Genomic DNA, 18,023 nt, shown 5'->3' on the forward strand with positions numbered 1-18,023 from the left:
ATTGCGCCGTGAGCCGGGAGTCTGGAGTCAAAAACTGAGGAGTCTCCGGTCCGGAGAGCCCACCGGAGTAAGGAGTCCGGTTGCCGCGTTATTTATTAGTAGTCTTCGTTAAGCCGTACCTAGTTCAGGTATGGTACGGCTACGCGAAGGGGGATTCATCGTCGAGTCCGGGCATCGGCATCGGGAGCGGGACCGATCGTGGCTCGCGTCAGGTCCTACGCTCTACGGCAGCAGGTTTATCCGCTTCGTCCGTGGCGCGTATACGCGTACATCAGGTATACGACGGGGTCCGAACGGAGGGTTAGGGATGACCTGTCACGCGTTGACCGCCGTTATCTAACTCCCCGCATTGTTTTAATCTACGCGCCGCCGTTGTGTCTCTCTCTCTTGGACCGCGCGACCGATACCCCTGCGTTGCAGCTCCTTTCGGACGTCGCGTTCTATGTGCCGTTGCGGGCTATCTTAGATTTTCTTGGAGTAGGTACGTGAGATAAAATCGTTGGATCGTTCTTCGTACACGGGTAATACCTTCCGCGGAAGGTGAGGTGGGCAGGGGAATCGAGACTCGAGTTTTTCTTCATTTCGATTTTCGAATTGTTTTTCCATACAAGGTATTCGAAAACCGTTTTCGGGGAGAAAAACCGTCGGGGGAAACGTGCGTTGGAGATTCTTGTTTACGAACGCATAAATTCTTCGTAATTAGGAATTGGCCCGCAGGTGTTCGAAGCCAACGGGAGTACGTGGATCCACGGGTCTCGTAACGGAGGTGAGAGAACCGTCGGGAACAGCTGCGGTAACGAATGCGATAAGCGCGACATCGCGTATCTAAAATACAATTATCGTAATGTAGGTAGCTATGGATGCTTGGATGGGAATTAAAACTTCCTTTTCCCGCGGTTTTCACGTCGTACGCCGCAGAATGTCAATGAGAAAATGAGCATTGCTCGGTACGTCGAATGCGGTCTGAACCCTTAGGTACAACACCCACGCGTAGAAATCACAAGCGAACTTTTTTAATTGCTTGACATATTTACAGCTCCTATAAAACAATGAATATAGCCGCATCGGATGGCGGAGATATGCAGATAAAGCCTGGCCGAGGTTGTATTTCATGTTTACTGCGTCCGTGCGGCGGTATATACAGCCGGTGTCTCCGCGTCTCGCGCGATGATCAGCACTGACGCGTATCGGGGTCTTCGGGCGTTATATAATCAGACACCGGCGGCTCTTCCAATTTCAATTCTCAAAGTCCTCCGAACGACTGGTCGCTGATTGAATTAAATCTCGAGTTAGTCGAGATCCGATTTGAAAAATCGTACGCGCGAAACGGACGCGACGATTTCGAACGCGGTGTACGCCGCGCGATCCCGGTATACGGTACAGGTATACACTCGTTGGTACTCTTCGGGCGCCAGTGATAGCCGAAGAGATAGGTTCCCGTGGCTACGGTGGGAGATACGTGTATACGTATACATCAGACCGCGGTGTCTGAGGCCGCAGGGGGCGCCGGCGCCGGCACGTAAAATCCCTGCGTTATGGGCCCTTCTCCTCGGGGTCCATCGGGGTCCGTTGGGTTTCTGGCCTCTCTGCCGCATCGGGCGCGTCGTCCGGCCCGTCTGGGCCCCCCCCCCCCCCCCCCCACTCGTAGCTCCCTCCGTCGAGCAAACCCTCCTCAAAAACTCCCATGGTCTTTGTTTTAACTTTTGGCCGCGCGTGCACCTAGCGAACAGCTAGAGCCCTCGCTAGGATTCCGTCCAATGATAAATGGAACCCTGCGTGGAAAAACGAGGATCGTCGTTCCTCCGTTCCGGGCACCGTGGGCCCGAAAACTCGCGGTGACGCGATCGCGATCGGATGCCCGTCAAGCGCCGCTGATTTTCCCACAAAGATCGTAACTCTTCGTTCATTCTATTTTCGTATGCCTCTTTTCCCTCCCCCCCCTTTTCCTTATCCGCACCAACGTTTGCCGAGGAGGCCAAAATGTGGGCAGATTTTTCTCGCGACGCGTTCGCCGTTCGAACGAACGCATCCGGCGAACACGAATCGAGCGACTCGCACGACAAAAATCACCGTGCAACGGCACGACCGTTCGCACGTACGTACAATACGCGTGCCACACACGTGAACCAACGGATATCGAAACGTGTGTGTTGGAAGGCATAATTGAATGTTTTGTATAATTAACCTGCGCCATAACTCAGCGTCTGTTGCGCCTCTAGCCGCGGGCCAAGCCTTTCCTTCTCCTCCGTTTTGCCTCCCTCGCTTTTTAACCACAACCGTGGTAGGTATACCTAAGCGTACGCGTATATTTACACGATAGACGCAAGTATTCATTTACTCATACATAAAAGAATTATTTAATATTCCGATAAGTCGTCTACCGACTTTTGTATTCGTATGCAGGATAGAAGCGTACGCCGAGCGGGCGTATTCGTATGCGCGGTCTATTAACGAGGATAGGTACGTGGCACGTACCGGGCATCGTCGTAATTAAGCAAAATGCGGGTCAATCGGTTAGGGATTTCGAGTAAAATACGAGATTGACTTCGATCATCGGTCCGGGAGAGATGAAGTTTATTTTACAACAACGACAGCGACGGAGTTTATGGCTTATCGTGACCTGAGCGTACGATACGTTGCACGCGCGCTTACGAGAAGATGGGCACAAAATTTTCCCTCTTCCCTGACGCGTTCGCCCGAAATCCCTCGAGATATGTATTTTTTTTTTTTTTATTTTTAACCGCGATCATCGGTCATCACATCTTAGATACACACGCATTGAAACCAACTAACGAGATAGCTGCGGGTGAAATGATGTAATAAATATTAATTAGAAGAAAGTAGACCCGGGAATTAGGAAACTTATACAACGGGATGTATTCGTATAAACAATAAACCAAAAAGATAAAACAGGGAAACTGAGACGACGTCAATCATAAATCTCGTGAGGTATCGTATGGAGGAAACTCGGAACAAACGAGGGTTGCACAAGTCCGTTAAATCACTAAATCTTGGTTTCCGTACCTTTTAAAAGACACCTCGCTATACACCCGATGTCGGAGGTATAAGGAATGTGTAAGGGTGGTGAGTCGGATGCGAACGCCGTCTGGAAAAGAACATCTCAAAATCCCCTCCCCCCCCCCCGATCCACCCCTAATTCGAAGGCTTTAACAAGCGGTTAATCATTCCCTTGAGACTTCGAGTCGGACGATGATACGTCAGGTGATTTTCGTGCGGTAGCCGAAACGAATCCAACGTACACACACAGGAAAAGTAGAAACGAAATCTCGTCGTCGATGTCGTTTCAATTACATCGTTTTCTTTATAATCTTGTAAGATGTACGCGTATCGACGATTGCAATTTATCTTCGGCGCTTATTTTTTTTCACGCTCCAAAGAGAGCGTTATAACCGATCCGATGTGTATTTATCATAGATCCTCTAAGTGGGCATTTAAATAGCTATATTTTAGTGGGCAGCCGTAAGGCCAATAACCTGTCGGGAAATCATACCCTTGTCAAAATAATCGCTAAATTATGGGATACGCGTAGATTTAACCGTACAGCCGCATCCCTGCGCAGCCCGGAGTCCCGGTCCCGCTTCCAGTCCGACTCGTCGGCAGTCCCGTTTTCTGTACCACAAGACTCCGCACTTATCTGATTTTCTCATCTGCAGTTTTCTCGTTTCTCGTTTCTCAACAGTGTGGTGGCGACGAGGCGGTCTGTACCTTTACCTGTCCTTCGAGTTTTCGGTGTATCCGTATCTACAATCTAACCGAAATCGCGCGGACTGCGAACACGGCGAGTCGGTCGGTCTGTCCCTAGAGAAGGACTATCAGAAACTGCGGCAGATGGCATAAATTACGACTTGAACCGGCGACGGTTCAAAGATGCGGAGAAACGAAAAAGGAGAGAAATCGAAGAAGAAGAAGAAACGTGGAAACTTTTCTTCTCCTACTTAGCAATCGAACGCGTCCACTTATTTTTTCACCTCAAATTAAACAAGCCATTGAAACGTCTAATTTACCGCGGGGATATTTACGAAACTATTTATATTTCGTACAGTTTATCTCGTCAGGTTAGATTTGCATGATCGTAAATTACTCCAAAGGTGGTTGGTAATTATGCAACGAGCCCGCTAGCTGTTGCAGCAGTCGAACGAACAAGCGGAGTTCAGGTATATACAGGTATAATGATATAAGCACGGGGTTCTTAACTCGGGTCAGGTGAAAACGTGGCGCTGCAACTTAACGACTATCGGAACATGCAGCTTGTGCTTTTTAGTAATTTAGCGAGTCATTAGAGATTTCGCTATGTACGGGGTTAAAAGTGGCAACGATCGCACAGAGCTAACGAACTCTAACCGTGCGCGTTCTCATTAATTGCGCGTCAAAATCTACCGAGCGATTTCAACCCGCGCTCTACGACTGATCCGCGATAACGTTCCTCCATTGCACCTCGTACGGTACGATTCGAGGGATTTTCGAATAAATGACAAAATACACGAACGGCTACCGGCGATCAAATTCGAACGTACGACGTGCGATTCGTAAAGTTGGGACCTAAGGCCAAGGGCGGTATGAATTTCGTTGGCGGTAATGCGAAACCTCCGCAGCACGTCCTGAATCCTGAAACTCAAATCTCAACTTTTTTAACTCCCGATGCGAAGCGAGCCCGCGAGCTCTTCGGACTAATAACTTACCGAGAGTGGATACTTTAATTATAGGCTAGAACTTCACGTTTACAGAGTGAGCAGAGGCTCAAAGTCTGCCAAGGGATGTGCCCAAGGCCGTGCGCGGGGCTAGCAGCTTTTTTATATTACAGGATCAGATTCTTCCCAATGCCTGCTACTTTCGTGCTCCGTTTTTCTGTACTTTTTTTTCCCCTCAACAAAACTTGACACGAAATTCTAATTTCTCGTTAGAGTCAACTTTACCGATTCCACGGCTCACGAAGTTCAGATTTTTTTCGCGTTGAACTTTATTTTTCGCAACGATCGATTCCCTCGCTCCGAATACCGCGTGTAGAGGACCTCGTGCACGTACGCCGTATAATTTCACTTGTTCGTGAGGAAAAATCATTATCGCTTCTCAGCGAAGTTTCAGGTTTACAGTGTCGCGTCACGAATCGACGAAGAATTAGAAAGAAAAAGAAAAAAAAAAAAAAAAACAAATCAGATCCCGGAAAATCACGAGTCGCCGGGGTGAAAATGTCTCGCATGTTACGGACGCGGTACAGGCGTCGTTTCACCGGGTGTATATGTGCCATAGTTGATGCGCCTTTTTTCCTTCGACGGTGCAATAAATATTGTATCCGACCAAAGAGACCAAGGGGAGGAGAAGGGAGGGGCGCTACTTATGCCGTCAGCGGTAATGACGGGGTGTGTTTGGGTTGTTTGCTTAGGGAACAGATTAGTGAATGAATCCACAGGTGGGCGCCATCCGTCACGCGGAGGATCGCCCGCTCGGCCCGGTCGTCGGTCGACCGGTCGACCCCGCCTTCTCTCTTCGACCGAGCCAACGTCGTTCCACACTCCGGAGCATCTCGTGGGTCGCGCGCGCGCGCGCCTCGAAACGATAAGTGCGTACGAGGTGATTTTTTGGCTCCCTCGAAAGCGGGGCAACGCTTCTCCCGAGAGGCCCGACGACGTACGAACCCCGAAAAACCGAGAAGGAATACACGTCGGGTTACCGCATCATACGGGCGTTCGGAGGAGCAGCTGCCGACGGTGTTGACTCGACGCTGGACAGTTGCCTACTACTAGCGTATCTATCATCGCCTCTTTCGAGGGGCTAATTGTTGGATACAGTTAATAATGGCTGCTCGGGACGGGACGGGCACCTCGCGCGAAAAGGGAAAAAAATATACCAATTATCCACCTCCGGATTTTCAACTCGTCGGAGGTTCGTTAATCGTCGTGTGTAAATCGTGGCTGCGTATAGCTGCGCAGCTGAAACACGAATACCTCGAGATTTTTGGTCGAACGGTATCCCGGAGAATACAGCGATTTTTCTTTCCTTATTTTTCTTTTTCTTTTTTTTCCGACTCGTTGTACAAAGCAAATTGAGGGTTTCACGAATGGGGGCATCTCGCCACTTTACGGCGGACTTCAACGACACTCGGGGTGTCGTCGGAGGTGAAAACGACGAGTTTCTTACGCCGAAAAAAGGCGAACGTAGTGGGATCAAAAGATCGTTTCCGATGGTAGCCGAGGTATCCACCCCTACACGTATTTCTACTCCTCCTCTTTTTCCGCATTGAGTTTAGGTACCGATATGAAGAAGTGCGACCGAGATTGGCGGACCACCGGAGCAAAGCCTGCGCTAATAGCAGTTATCAGGGTTTGCCGCGGTTCTGCCCCATCCTCGGTATCCGCACTCTTTCCCACTCGTCTCGTTTTCACCGGGCCGAAATCGCCGCTAACGTATTTTTTTTTTTCTCTCTTTCTTTCATTTTTTTCTTCTTTTCTTCGTGCACCGGTACACGGGATTGATGGATGTTTACCGAACTAACTGCCTGGTGTTCTCAGTTCGAGCTGCAGTCTTTCGACCATCGCCAGCACGCGGTCTGAAAAACGCACCGCTGTAATTCGCTCTTCGGATCGCAGATGGTATTTTCACACGTTTACACGCTCGACTTCTTCAACAAAGATATAGTTACGCGGGTGAGTCGGTCTTCGAAATTTCACGATAGTGACACCGATCGCGCGACGTTTTATCTGGAGGAGAAAAAAATAGTTACGAATGGCTGAGTGAAAAATGACGACTCGCCGAGTTTTGCGCCGCATCGGCTCGGAGCTGATTTTACACGTGTGTATTAAATACGTCAAGAGCGACGAGAAGTCGTAAGTTATAAAGCACCGCAGAGTTTGAAACGTGGCAATTATATAGCAGGATTATTATAACGTCACTGGCAATACATCACTCGCGATATCATACGAATGTGCATATTATACGTAGGTTCACAGTCATCCACGCGATACGACCGTGCGCTACGGAGCAAAAAGGGCGGCCTTAATTATACACGGACTGCACAATGTGTCGAGATAATTTTTTTTATTTATTTATTTTTTTTTTCTCTCTGTTCTTTAATAGAAGAAAAAATGAAGGGTCTCTTACTCCGTTCGAAAACGATAACGCGACCAGTTATTTAGAATCATCAAGGAAGTCGAATTCGCGGATGAATTCGATGTTGCTGGTTTATAATCGAACGGCGAAGAATTTTTATTTTAACATTCAGCGGGGGTTCGTGGGTAGGGCTTGTCGGTTCGCCGGAGAGTATACAGAAACACGCGGTATCAGCATTAGCATCGGCATCGGAATCATCGCGCGGCGTTGGACTCGGTATAGTTCGGTAAGGTTTGGGCGCCAAGAGGAGGCAACAGGTTCTCAGAGGCAAATGCGGGTGGGCTGGTATGCCGGTCGCTGATCCGCGCGTCTCCCTTAGGTACCGGATCCCCGGGGAATCCGGCTTCCCGGTCATCGCGTTTAATTAATCAATTTCATAACTCGCGGTATTGGAAAAATTATAAAAAAAATTGTCTTTCACCGTTTCCTCGCCGTGGTACGGCGAAAATTCCATTGGCCATTCGATACCGGAGGGGTGCTCGAAAATGTCCGCGAGACTATCTTCGAATCTTGGAGCGTGATAGTTTTCTTTAATGATACATCTAACAGTACCACCACCGATCTTATCTCATTCCACACGGTATGGAGTACTGGATAACGATTAATAATTCAAGCACGGTTCGATTGTCCGTCCGTTCGTCCGTTCGTCCGTCCGTCCAGCAGCGCTGAGTTTGTTTTACAGAGAGAGAGAGAGAGAGAGAGAGAGAGAGAGAGAATATAATGGTATTATAAGTAGACGTATGAGGTATAGGTACGGAGTATAGAAACGCGCGTACGGTATACGAGAGAAGAAGGAGCAAAGAGGAGAGGATCGTGTAAACGATAAATCACGATAAATACGTTTACCCAAGCCATTATAAAAGCCGGGAGGGAAGACGCGAGAGGCATCGGGCACCGGTCAAACCCCAGCGGGGTGACCAATGCCAGACGCTGGACGCGCTTCTCCTAGTAGACTTACAATCACTTAAGCAAATCTTTAACTACTACCTTCTATGCGGACCGAATTGATTTATTTGCCGATATCAGTTATCCGGGGGTTACGCAAATTTATTTTCACCACCCCTATAACACCGGGGCGAAGTGGAGAATCAAAAATTTAAACGTGTCCTTTAATTTTTAATTTCTCTTTCTGCTCTTTTCTCGACCGAGGTAACTTTTAAGGCGGATCATTACGTCATCGTTCATTAATTGGGCTCCGGGATACCTGTATAGTTTCAATACTGGTTCCGATACATCACTCTGACGAGTGGCGATGTAATAGAAAGTTTAAACAACCCACGATCATTTGTATCTCGGTTGATTTCTAATGGGGAATTATTATGCCGATAGAATTATTTAACAGGCGGCGGCTGTTTCTCGCCGTGTGCTTAACAAACGCCGATACACATAGACGAGAAATATAAAGATTTTTTGGTTCCACCTTTGACTCATCAATATTCCCTGGGGGGATTTGAACGATCAAAGGAAGCGGCTAATAAAAGAAACAATTACATACACCGAATTTTTTCCCGCTCATAAAATATGTGTGAATACAATTATACAATTTGATACCCGTTCCAAAGATGTGTCGACGGAAAATCTCTCGCTGATTCAATCACAAAATATCCGAAGATTTTTCTATTTTTTTTTTCGTCTGGTTAGCTTATTTCTTCAGCGGGAAATCACCGAATTCCATAGAATCTTACCGAATAGTTTGTGTGCTGTAGGGTTATTGGAGTCCCGGTCGTCAAGGAGAAAAAAAAAACAGCGATTAAAAGAGAGAAAAAGAGATACGGGAGGAGTAGGTAGATATCGGGCCCCGCGGGGGGCTCATAATTGCCGACCCTGAGGAGCAGCAGCCCCATGGGGCCCACCTCTGTTTGTTTTATTCCCTAGTTAAACAAACCCGAGATCTACGGCCAATATATGATAATCGTCCATCCCCTCCGAAACGAAAATCCTCGACTCCGGGTTACCGCCGCAGCTTACCAACTGCGACTCTTCACCTTTACCGGTGTTGTTTAAAATCGCTCACTCCACCTCGAAGACCTCGACCGCCGTACCTTTCCTATCTCATTACAGATATTGATAGACAAGAACGAGACCGGCAGCCGAACACCGAACTCGGTGGAAGCTTTTGCCACGTCTCATCACTTATGGATCGCATTTATTCAAATTCCGTTCTCGTCTTGTGATTAATATTCTTCGTTACCAACGGCTACCAGGGACCGGCAGGGGAACTTCGTAAATTATATTGACGTACGTTTTTCGAAGCGCTTGACACGAGTAACGAAAGAATAGCGATTTTGAATCGGCGGGGAATTTTCACTCCGTTTTCTGAATTCCAAGTCGATTTCCGAAAACGCGAATAAATAGAAAAGAAAAAAAATGATCGATAGCGAGCGTGGTCCGAGTTTTGTAATTCGTGAATAAGAGATCGAACTACGGGAGATCTTGATATTGGGGAGTTTTAAACTAGGTATGTCTAACGAAGTCGCACAGTCATTCTCGAAGTCTTGATGTTTCTTTTAACGATGTTTCGGTAGCGGTTAAAGACACACGACCATCAACGTGAATGAAGACGATGAAGACGTAGATTCAGCGCAAGTCTGTGTGGGTACGATGCCCGGCAACTTATACAGATATACGCTCGTGTTCGAAAAAATTCAAAGGAAAGTATTAAAAGTGGAAACTGACCAAGGTTAACGGTCGTTCGAGTAATTACGAGCTACATTTCACGGTGATTATTAATTATTCGCGTCATTTTTCTCTCTCCGTATTCGTTACTTCACGTATACATGTAATATACGCGTACGTTATACACCCACAGTCCGAATACCGTCAACGTAAAATTAAGAGGGACGCGATAGCGGGTGAAAGTTAATTTTTAGATGTCGGCTTCGTTAAATAAAGAAAATTCTTTCAATCAGAATTATTAGGTGAATCTACGTAATAAACTACCGCGTTACGTACGTCGCACATCGTTTGGATTGTGAAGTCTCAATGGAATCGGCTGTAAGCCTTGGCAACGTCTTATCGCAGGTATTGGAGCAGTCGACGGTATTTCAACTAGATAACTTAACTAAAGGTAACAGGTCGTTCCAAATGCATCTAATGGCCGGTATCTAAATGAGTTGAAAATGAGGTGAGTAATTAATTATACCGATTACTCGAAGTAGTTAAAGCGGACGGTTGTTGCCGAGGTAAACAAGCCACCGGGCAGGCGAACCGCTCCGCAATTACCTGCGATAATGTCACTCAGCCGCCGACCTCGTTCCACACAAAATATAAATTCGAGTCGCCGGAATTTCGGTGTAAAAGCAATGGGCAAACGAATAGAGGGAATCTAGAGAGAAAATTCGAGACTCACCTCAGTGTCGATTTTCTTGATTTCAGCGTCGTCCTCGTCCACCTCGAAGTACAACTCCGTCGAGGTAACGGAGATGATGCCGGGCGCCACGATTCCTGGAGCTATCAGTTTCCCTTTCGTGCTGATGTTCACTGGACCTGTAATCGACCCAAAATTCATTGAATATTTCGGATATGCTGCTCATATCGTCAATATTTTCAATTTTTTGCGTATGTCTCGCGCATATCATCGACGCGCTTTCCCTGCATGGTTATTTACTACACCGCTGAGTCTCACCTGTTAGGTCATTGTCAAGGTCTCTGTCGTCCGAAAGTAATTCGTTGTCGTCCATGAGGTCTGCCGATTGAATTTGCTGTTGGTGAGCTCGAGAGGCTGCCAGATGGGCATGAAACTCTTCTCGAGCTTGAAGAATCGCGTCTTCTGGGGCACCGTGCTCTAGGGCTGCTTTAAGAGTTGCTTCTGGGTGACTGGAGCCCAGGGGATTGTGCACGAAACGCTTTCGCCTTCGGGCATCATCCTCCCATGCATCCAATTTCCAGAATTCAGCCATTCTAACACGGAAAGATCAATCGTTGGGAATAATTTTTATAATTTTTTTTTTTTTTTTCACAAAATTCACAGAATCGATCATAAGACTGACCTTGCTGCCATCGGGTCCATGTAGCCCCAGGCACCGTGTTTGTTTGACAAAATATTGCGAACTTTTTCTAGAACTCGACTGGCAATTACGTTATCTCGTCTTCTGGCAGCCGTGATCAGATGATCGCACATTCGCTCCTCTTCTCGACGATCCAACAAAGTTTGAGCACACTGAGACTGTAACATAAATTCGTCCTTTCTGAATGTGCCCCCAACCGAATACCGATGCGTTTTTCGAATTAAAAAAAACACTTTTTTTCCGACAAAGTCCATAATTTGAAAAAAAGAAAATTTAAAAAAGTTTAAAGAATCGTTCCAAATGAAATGCTCGGTATACTTACTTCGAAGTCAGCATGCTTCAAGACGTCATCTGCTCGCATTCTGTTCAGGATAAATTCGGCTTCATTTGCAACGCGGACTATGTGATCCTTCATCGCATGAGACAGCAGCCTGTATAGAAATTTCCTTCTTAATTCAGTCTCATTAATTTCAGTTAATGAACGGGAATAACGATAGCTTACCGTCCTTCATTGATAAGCTCGATAAAAGCGAGACCAGCGTGTTTCTGTAGAGAGTTTTGCCATTCTTGGGAACACAACAGCATGACAAGTTCCACTACGGAGTTACTGTTCTTGAAAGTGGTCAATCCTGATGGAAATGAAATTTATTTGTGAATGCAAATTATACACCTTGTCGAGCAAATACTATTTTATAGCTTTGCCGATGCCTGGGACAGAGTTTCATCGTAATTTACTGTCATTCATTGCGTGCCTTGAATCTCAATACGTTGACGCCAGACATCTGACTTACATTAGTTGCATACTAATGGCAGACGCTGACGTTATACGAGAACACTTCGTGACATTAAACTGAGCATAACTTCTCACCCGGAATATGAGAATTCCAAGCAATTCTATGACAAAGGCGTTGGTTTCGAGTGAGGATACTCATCGAGACATTAAAATCGTACGATTATTCGAATATTCCGAACCTTTTCCTTCCATGAGGAGTTCCTGCCCATGCGAACCAACCAGAGTTTTGGATAAGAAGGGCGCAAAATCGACCATTATTTCTCTGAGGAGTGGACAGACGGATCCCAGTGCCATTTCCAGTTTTTGAGTAAGCGAGGCTTCTCGCGATGGTGTAGGTATGGGAAGGTGATCGACGAGTCCCTTGATCGGGAGCTCATCGGGCCGCGCCGATGTAGCTGTCATCACCAATCGGTCGGGTACTCGCACGACAGAGATTTCAGCAGTTGGTTTTTCTCCTCGTTCCGAGTTAGCCAACATTTCCTGATCCAGGACATTGCCTTCGTTATCAGGTATATCCCCTGAAAAGAACACGGGGCAAATGAATTTGTGGTTTCAGAAATCGGTAGATTATTTTTGGAAAATCCCCCAAAATAAATGAATATTCACCCCGCGAATGAGCGACATTGTGAATGTTGCGAGGATCATCTCTTGGATTAGAAGTGGAAATTGAATCCCCGTCCTCGTTGAGGTTCACGTCGGTCCAAGCATCCTCGGAAGAATTGAGCTTGTTTTCGTTATCGGTAGTCGCTTCTGACGGACTGGGATCAGCCGTGAGATTGCTCTGATGAATCGTTTCTTCACTTGAATCATTACTCTGATAAAAATCCAACGAGATGTGATTTAAATATTTGCATTCGAGGCGATCGAATGAAAGGAACGAACGAGTCTGACAAATTTTCACTTTCAAGGATTAATTTGGAGTAGGGGGAAGGGTTCACTTGTCCATGATACGACGTAACATAAATAAACAGACGGGAATGGAATAATAACATCAGGATTTTTTGTTCTAGCTTATTTCGAATACGCTGATATTAAATTTACTCTGAATTACGATTCGTAGATTTGGACAACTACTTGAAGTAATCCAGGCAAAAGCATGTCTCAACGTTGTTACCGTGTCCAATGAACGATAAAAATTTATCTTTCGTAATCATATAGACATCCGACTAAAATTCATCAAACTCTATAACATAATCATGAAATTTCACGCTAATAATCACTATAATATGTATCAACAAGTAACATGCGATTAGTAGGTAATACACATTTCATTCAAATCGTTAGTTAGACATAAAATAATTAAAGCACTTCATATCTATAAGCCTTTGGTATGGGAAGAACTTACTTTCATGAATCTGTGTATGTGTAACATTTACAGTATACATGATGCCACAAATTCATCACCGTAGACTATTTGTGTACTATATCGTGCAACATTAATTGTAATCGATAAATTACGAATATTATTCGTTTACTTTCGTATTTGGTGGATTGATTTTAACTCAGATCAGAATCAATTTCTGGATGATTGAATGAGCATTTTTTCGCCTCGGTGGTGGCAAATTCAAAAATATACATTCTTCACGGATAGATAAAAGTCCAACGAAATTTTGTACCTGCATATTGCGTGGGAGTGGCTCTGGTCTTGGAGCATAACCAAGTGTAGAGTCGGGTGAGGCGTAATTATCCTCCAGGATAGCCCGTGATCGAGGTACACCACTGTGACCTCCCTTCAGAACCGGTAGTTAGTACGCATAGCAATGCAAGCAAAGGAAGTTGTCAGATAAGTCAAGAAGGAGGGCTTCGCTGCATGCTTTAGTAGACACATTGCAGTTCGGTTCGCGACGCGGTTTTTTTCAATTTTGTTATTTTTTATACACCCCCGCCGAATGTCTCGCTTGTAGCCGGTGTAAGTAACAATTAATTACACAACCATGTCATACCATTCTACACATATGATGCTTTTTATGCTGTATAAATCAATTTGTACAGAATTATTCTAACTAAGGTAAAGATTGTAAAGAAAATTGGTGAACAACTGACGTTTACGATCTATCATTTTTTAATATACTATCGAAGAACTCTTGTACATACTATCTATCTATTCACATAATCTGCGAGTCAAGATTTCAGTGTTTCAGAGCAAACTCATCGAATGTACATGGGTATTACATAATTCTACAATAAATCACCAATTCATCTAAAAAAAAAAAAAAAAAAAAAAACAAGTACAAAAAACAGATAATACTCATGTACCAGGCAAAATGACGTACGTAATAGTTTTTTTTTTTTTCAGTTACTGCAACTACATTTTTCATATCCGTCTCTAAGGTTCAAATTGAGCGAAATTTTCAGATCTCCCAAACTGTATCGAATTAATATAATACAAAGCTCTGGGTATAGGAAGGAGGTAATCAAAAATCCAGAATAGCGCAATAGCGTCTTGCTTATAACATCTTTCTATCGTAACAATGAGAGATAGATTGAATAAAATAGATGAAGAAAATATTGAGATCAATTGTCAAAGTACATTGAATGCCGATAAATTTGAATGGGCGATAGCCTGATATGTGAATAAATTGTCAATCATATCGTTTTTCATGCATCTGCGATAATAATCGGTGCATAATATATTTGATAATAATGTGAGTCACGCTTCGAGCGAGCGTTATGAAATAAAGGATAAATTTCAATACAAGTAATGAATAATATCGTTGGGTGAGAAGGCGCCATTGTAACGGATTGAATAACGTGAATTACCTTGATAGAGGCAGGACCACTCGAGGAAATATCATGGTCAGCCAAGATCGAAGAATTATTTTCCCCAACAATTATTACTTCGTATTCCCCATCATCTTGGGAACCAGATTGGCTCATCACACCGCCACTCCCTATAATATACGTTTCATCAAATTTACCAGAGAAAAAATAATTTTCTATCGGTATACATCAACCTTAAGGGGATGAGAAGATTATATTACATGCCACAATCAGACAATCACATAAAGAAATGCAGAATACATCGGGGACAATTATTTCATCTTCACTTATACACAGTCGTACTGATATATTGATAATGATTAATAAGTCCGAAGAACGAACGACGGAGGAGCTCTGTTGTATTTTAATTGATCCAAGTGTCAGTAATTTAGAGACTCTGTAGGTAATTAGCATTATCCACATCAAGAGGCAACGCTTGTGGTATTAGTTTTAGTCACTCGACGTATTAGAAATCACATTGCAATGAAACACCATCAATACAGTATTTCTGGCATATTCGTTAAAGATAGAAAAATCACGTGCAAGGTAACGCTAAAATAATTCATCGACGGAATGTCCGACAATAATTTTTGAAACGACATGCTCATGCTGTTAAGTAAAGAAATAAAATATAACTTACACTGATTTACTCAAGTAAAATATTTTATGGGAACAGCAATGCATGGTGGTAGGTATGAACAACTTGTTTAAGAGGATGGACTTTAAATTGCGAGTTAGAATTCAGAGCGCGATAAAATGAAAAACTGATCTATGATAAAATAGCAAAATGAACCACGACGATGACTCGGAAGAATAATTATGTTTGTCGTCTAAAAATTCGTGGTTTATTGTATTCATATTTTTTTGAATCGACCGAGCTATTAGAAATGATGATAGTGACCGGTGATTTGTATGATACACACATATAGTTGCGACACAATGTTTCACTACACACGTCAACAACATACAAATTCCAAACGTGCAAACTTGGTGGATTTCAATCCTAGCTAAAATAATTGTAGCCACTACGCTGTTTTAGATCACATATTTGAATAAGGGTAATCAAATTGAACCGTGTAACCCCAAGTTACTTTGTTCGTCTAACTTCATAACTATTTTGTGAAGCATACGTTCGTGAAATTTTTTTTACAGTTTTACATCCAGCAAGAGAATTAACGAAAAAATGCCCATTTTCGAAGTGCTGTAAGTCGAAGAAAAAAAGTCGAACGAAATCATTTCGAAAACCATCTTGAAGATGGAATTTCCACTTTTGAGATGCTCTTTGAAAAGATTTTTTTTCACTTCTTGACTTCGATCTACAGCATTTCAAAGATATGCATTTTACCGCAGAGTACCGAGCGCGAATTTCGTTGCTGGGTGTATATCGATAGGCATAATTTGTGGAACTACAGTAGCTGGTATTTAGAAAGCAAAAATCAACGATAATTTCTAATAATAAAATACGAGACAGTAATTACAATTATAACAGAAACTGAAACATCATTCCGTATTCTGAGGGAGCGAACGAGCAGTTCAAGGAATATTTTCGAGCAATTACCTTGCAGACCGACACCAGAATTTCTATGATAGAGATTTCGGGGCTGATCGATATGCTTTTGAAGCGTATGATGATGATTGTTGTTATTGTGATGATGGTAATGATGATGATGATGGAAGTTATAGTTATTCGAATGATGATTGGAATGATTGTTCTGGTTATTGGGGAAATAATAGCTGGAGGGGGGCTGGCGACTAGTGTGCCTTGCAGCCGGTGGTATTGGGTGCTGGTGGTGGTGCTGGCTGGTGTGATGGTTGGCATTGGCGTTGGGGTGAGACCCCGGAAGGAACTGAGGGTACACATGGTGAGACCACTGCGGGAACAGTGGCCGCCCTCCTCCACCACCAATCCCATCTGCTGCGGAACCACATTTTCCTCATTTACTTCATCATTCATCCCTTTCTTTCAAACTAGACCTATATGCTAATTATTTCGTTCTACCGTGAGATTCAGAACTGATTTTATTCAACAGAATTTATGCAATGATCATGATCGAACAAGTCATGAAGTGAGATCGCTATTGAGGCATAAATTTTTCGTGTATTACGGTCTTTCATCTTTTTTTACAACAGCGTTCTACTTTCCCAGGTAAAAATTTTACACAAACGAACCAGATAGCAATTGTAATATGGAAAAATTATATTTTATTAGTTTCATAGTATAATGATGGATGACAAATTATGGAGTGATGAAGAGTAAAAATGTCTAAAATATGATCAAGTGCAGACACATTCGACAAACATCAAAACTCTCACTGTCAGATACAGGTAAGAAGATAATATCTACACCAGTGCAACCACGCATGCTTATATTCTACCATTTGGAATTTAGTGCCAATGTGTGATGTTTGTTTATCACTAGTGCGATTGTGTCGTCATACTAGCTACAAGTTGAGATTTTTCGAAAAATATATCTGAATAATTTTTATCGATTTCAATTGAATTCTCATCAAAAAACCGAAAGCACGTATTTCTTGATATTTCATTGACCACTATCACATGCTATAAATACAGGTAACAATAATCTTCATCGTAAGTAATGGAATCGATCGAACGGTTCGTCAAAACTTTCACTTACTCCGTGAATATTTTTAATAATTGTACGTTTATCACGGGGAGTTGGAATGTGCAACGTTAAATGACGTGCTGAATTGTATTTATGAACAGGATATATTACATTTATTTTAGTCTCAATTTTCTTCGATTAGGTAATGTAAAACTATTCAAGTCTACACACATGATAAATTCTGAACTACTGTTTGTTGCTCTGCTGTGCTTGCATTGGTGGAACATATTAGACATGCGTTTACAATAATTGTAATCATGCTGTACTGGTAAGTGACCGGGGTAGAGAATAGTAACAAACCTGATAACTATAACACGTTTTTTTTTTTTTTTTCTTCAACATTATTTAATATCTAGAGAGAAAATTTTTATCTGACACGTAAGAGTTTTGACTAAGATGTAACTGAATATTTCGACATCATTTGATTAGTTCGCCTAACACAAAATTCTTGTCATCAACACATATCAAGTTACCAAATTTGAAATGAAGAAAATGAAAACATAACAAAAAATAATAAGTAAAAATAGACACAATAATTAAGCAATTCGGAAATACAGATGTAGCTTTCGCCAATAAATTTATCCGTTATACCTCTGACAACATAATATTATAAATTATTATGAAATTTGTCTAAGCCCCACGCTTTCGATCATAGCATTGAATCATTGAGTAGTCGTCAACTATTTGTTGAGTAGTTAATTACTTGGGGCTGAAT

At 43.4% G+C, this 18,023-nt stretch overlaps 1 protein-coding gene across 4 annotated transcripts in view; it reads right to left on the reverse strand.

Moving 5' to 3' along the window:
* The window catches only part of LOC105692913 (neurobeachin), a 165,448-nt gene that overhangs the window by 43,004 nt on the left and 104,421 nt on the right, over window positions 1-18,023 (reverse strand). For all 4 annotated transcript variants that reach the window (XM_048655901.1, XM_048655899.1, XM_048655900.1 and 1 more), the window contains exons 28-37: window positions 16,244-16,600; window positions 14,686-14,816; window positions 13,542-13,655; window positions 12,532-12,739; window positions 12,105-12,443; window positions 11,635-11,761; window positions 11,455-11,563; window positions 11,115-11,290; window positions 10,751-11,025; window positions 10,475-10,611 (exon numbers count right to left, since the gene is read on the reverse strand). In XM_048655901.1, coding sequence (XP_048511858.1) covers window positions 10,475-10,611; window positions 10,751-11,025; window positions 11,115-11,290; window positions 11,455-11,563; window positions 11,635-11,761; window positions 12,105-12,443; window positions 12,532-12,739; window positions 13,542-13,655; window positions 14,686-14,816; window positions 16,244-16,600 — 1,973 coding nt within the window. The remainder of the gene's footprint in view (window positions 1-10,474; window positions 10,612-10,750; window positions 11,026-11,114; window positions 11,291-11,454; window positions 11,564-11,634; window positions 11,762-12,104; window positions 12,444-12,531; window positions 12,740-13,541; window positions 13,656-14,685; window positions 14,817-16,243; window positions 16,601-18,023) is intronic.

This window comes from Athalia rosae, chromosome 5, assembly GCF_917208135.1.
Source record: "Athalia rosae chromosome 5, iyAthRosa1.1, whole genome shotgun sequence".
Taxonomy (NCBI): Eukaryota; Metazoa; Arthropoda; class Insecta; order Hymenoptera; family Athaliidae; genus Athalia; species Athalia rosae.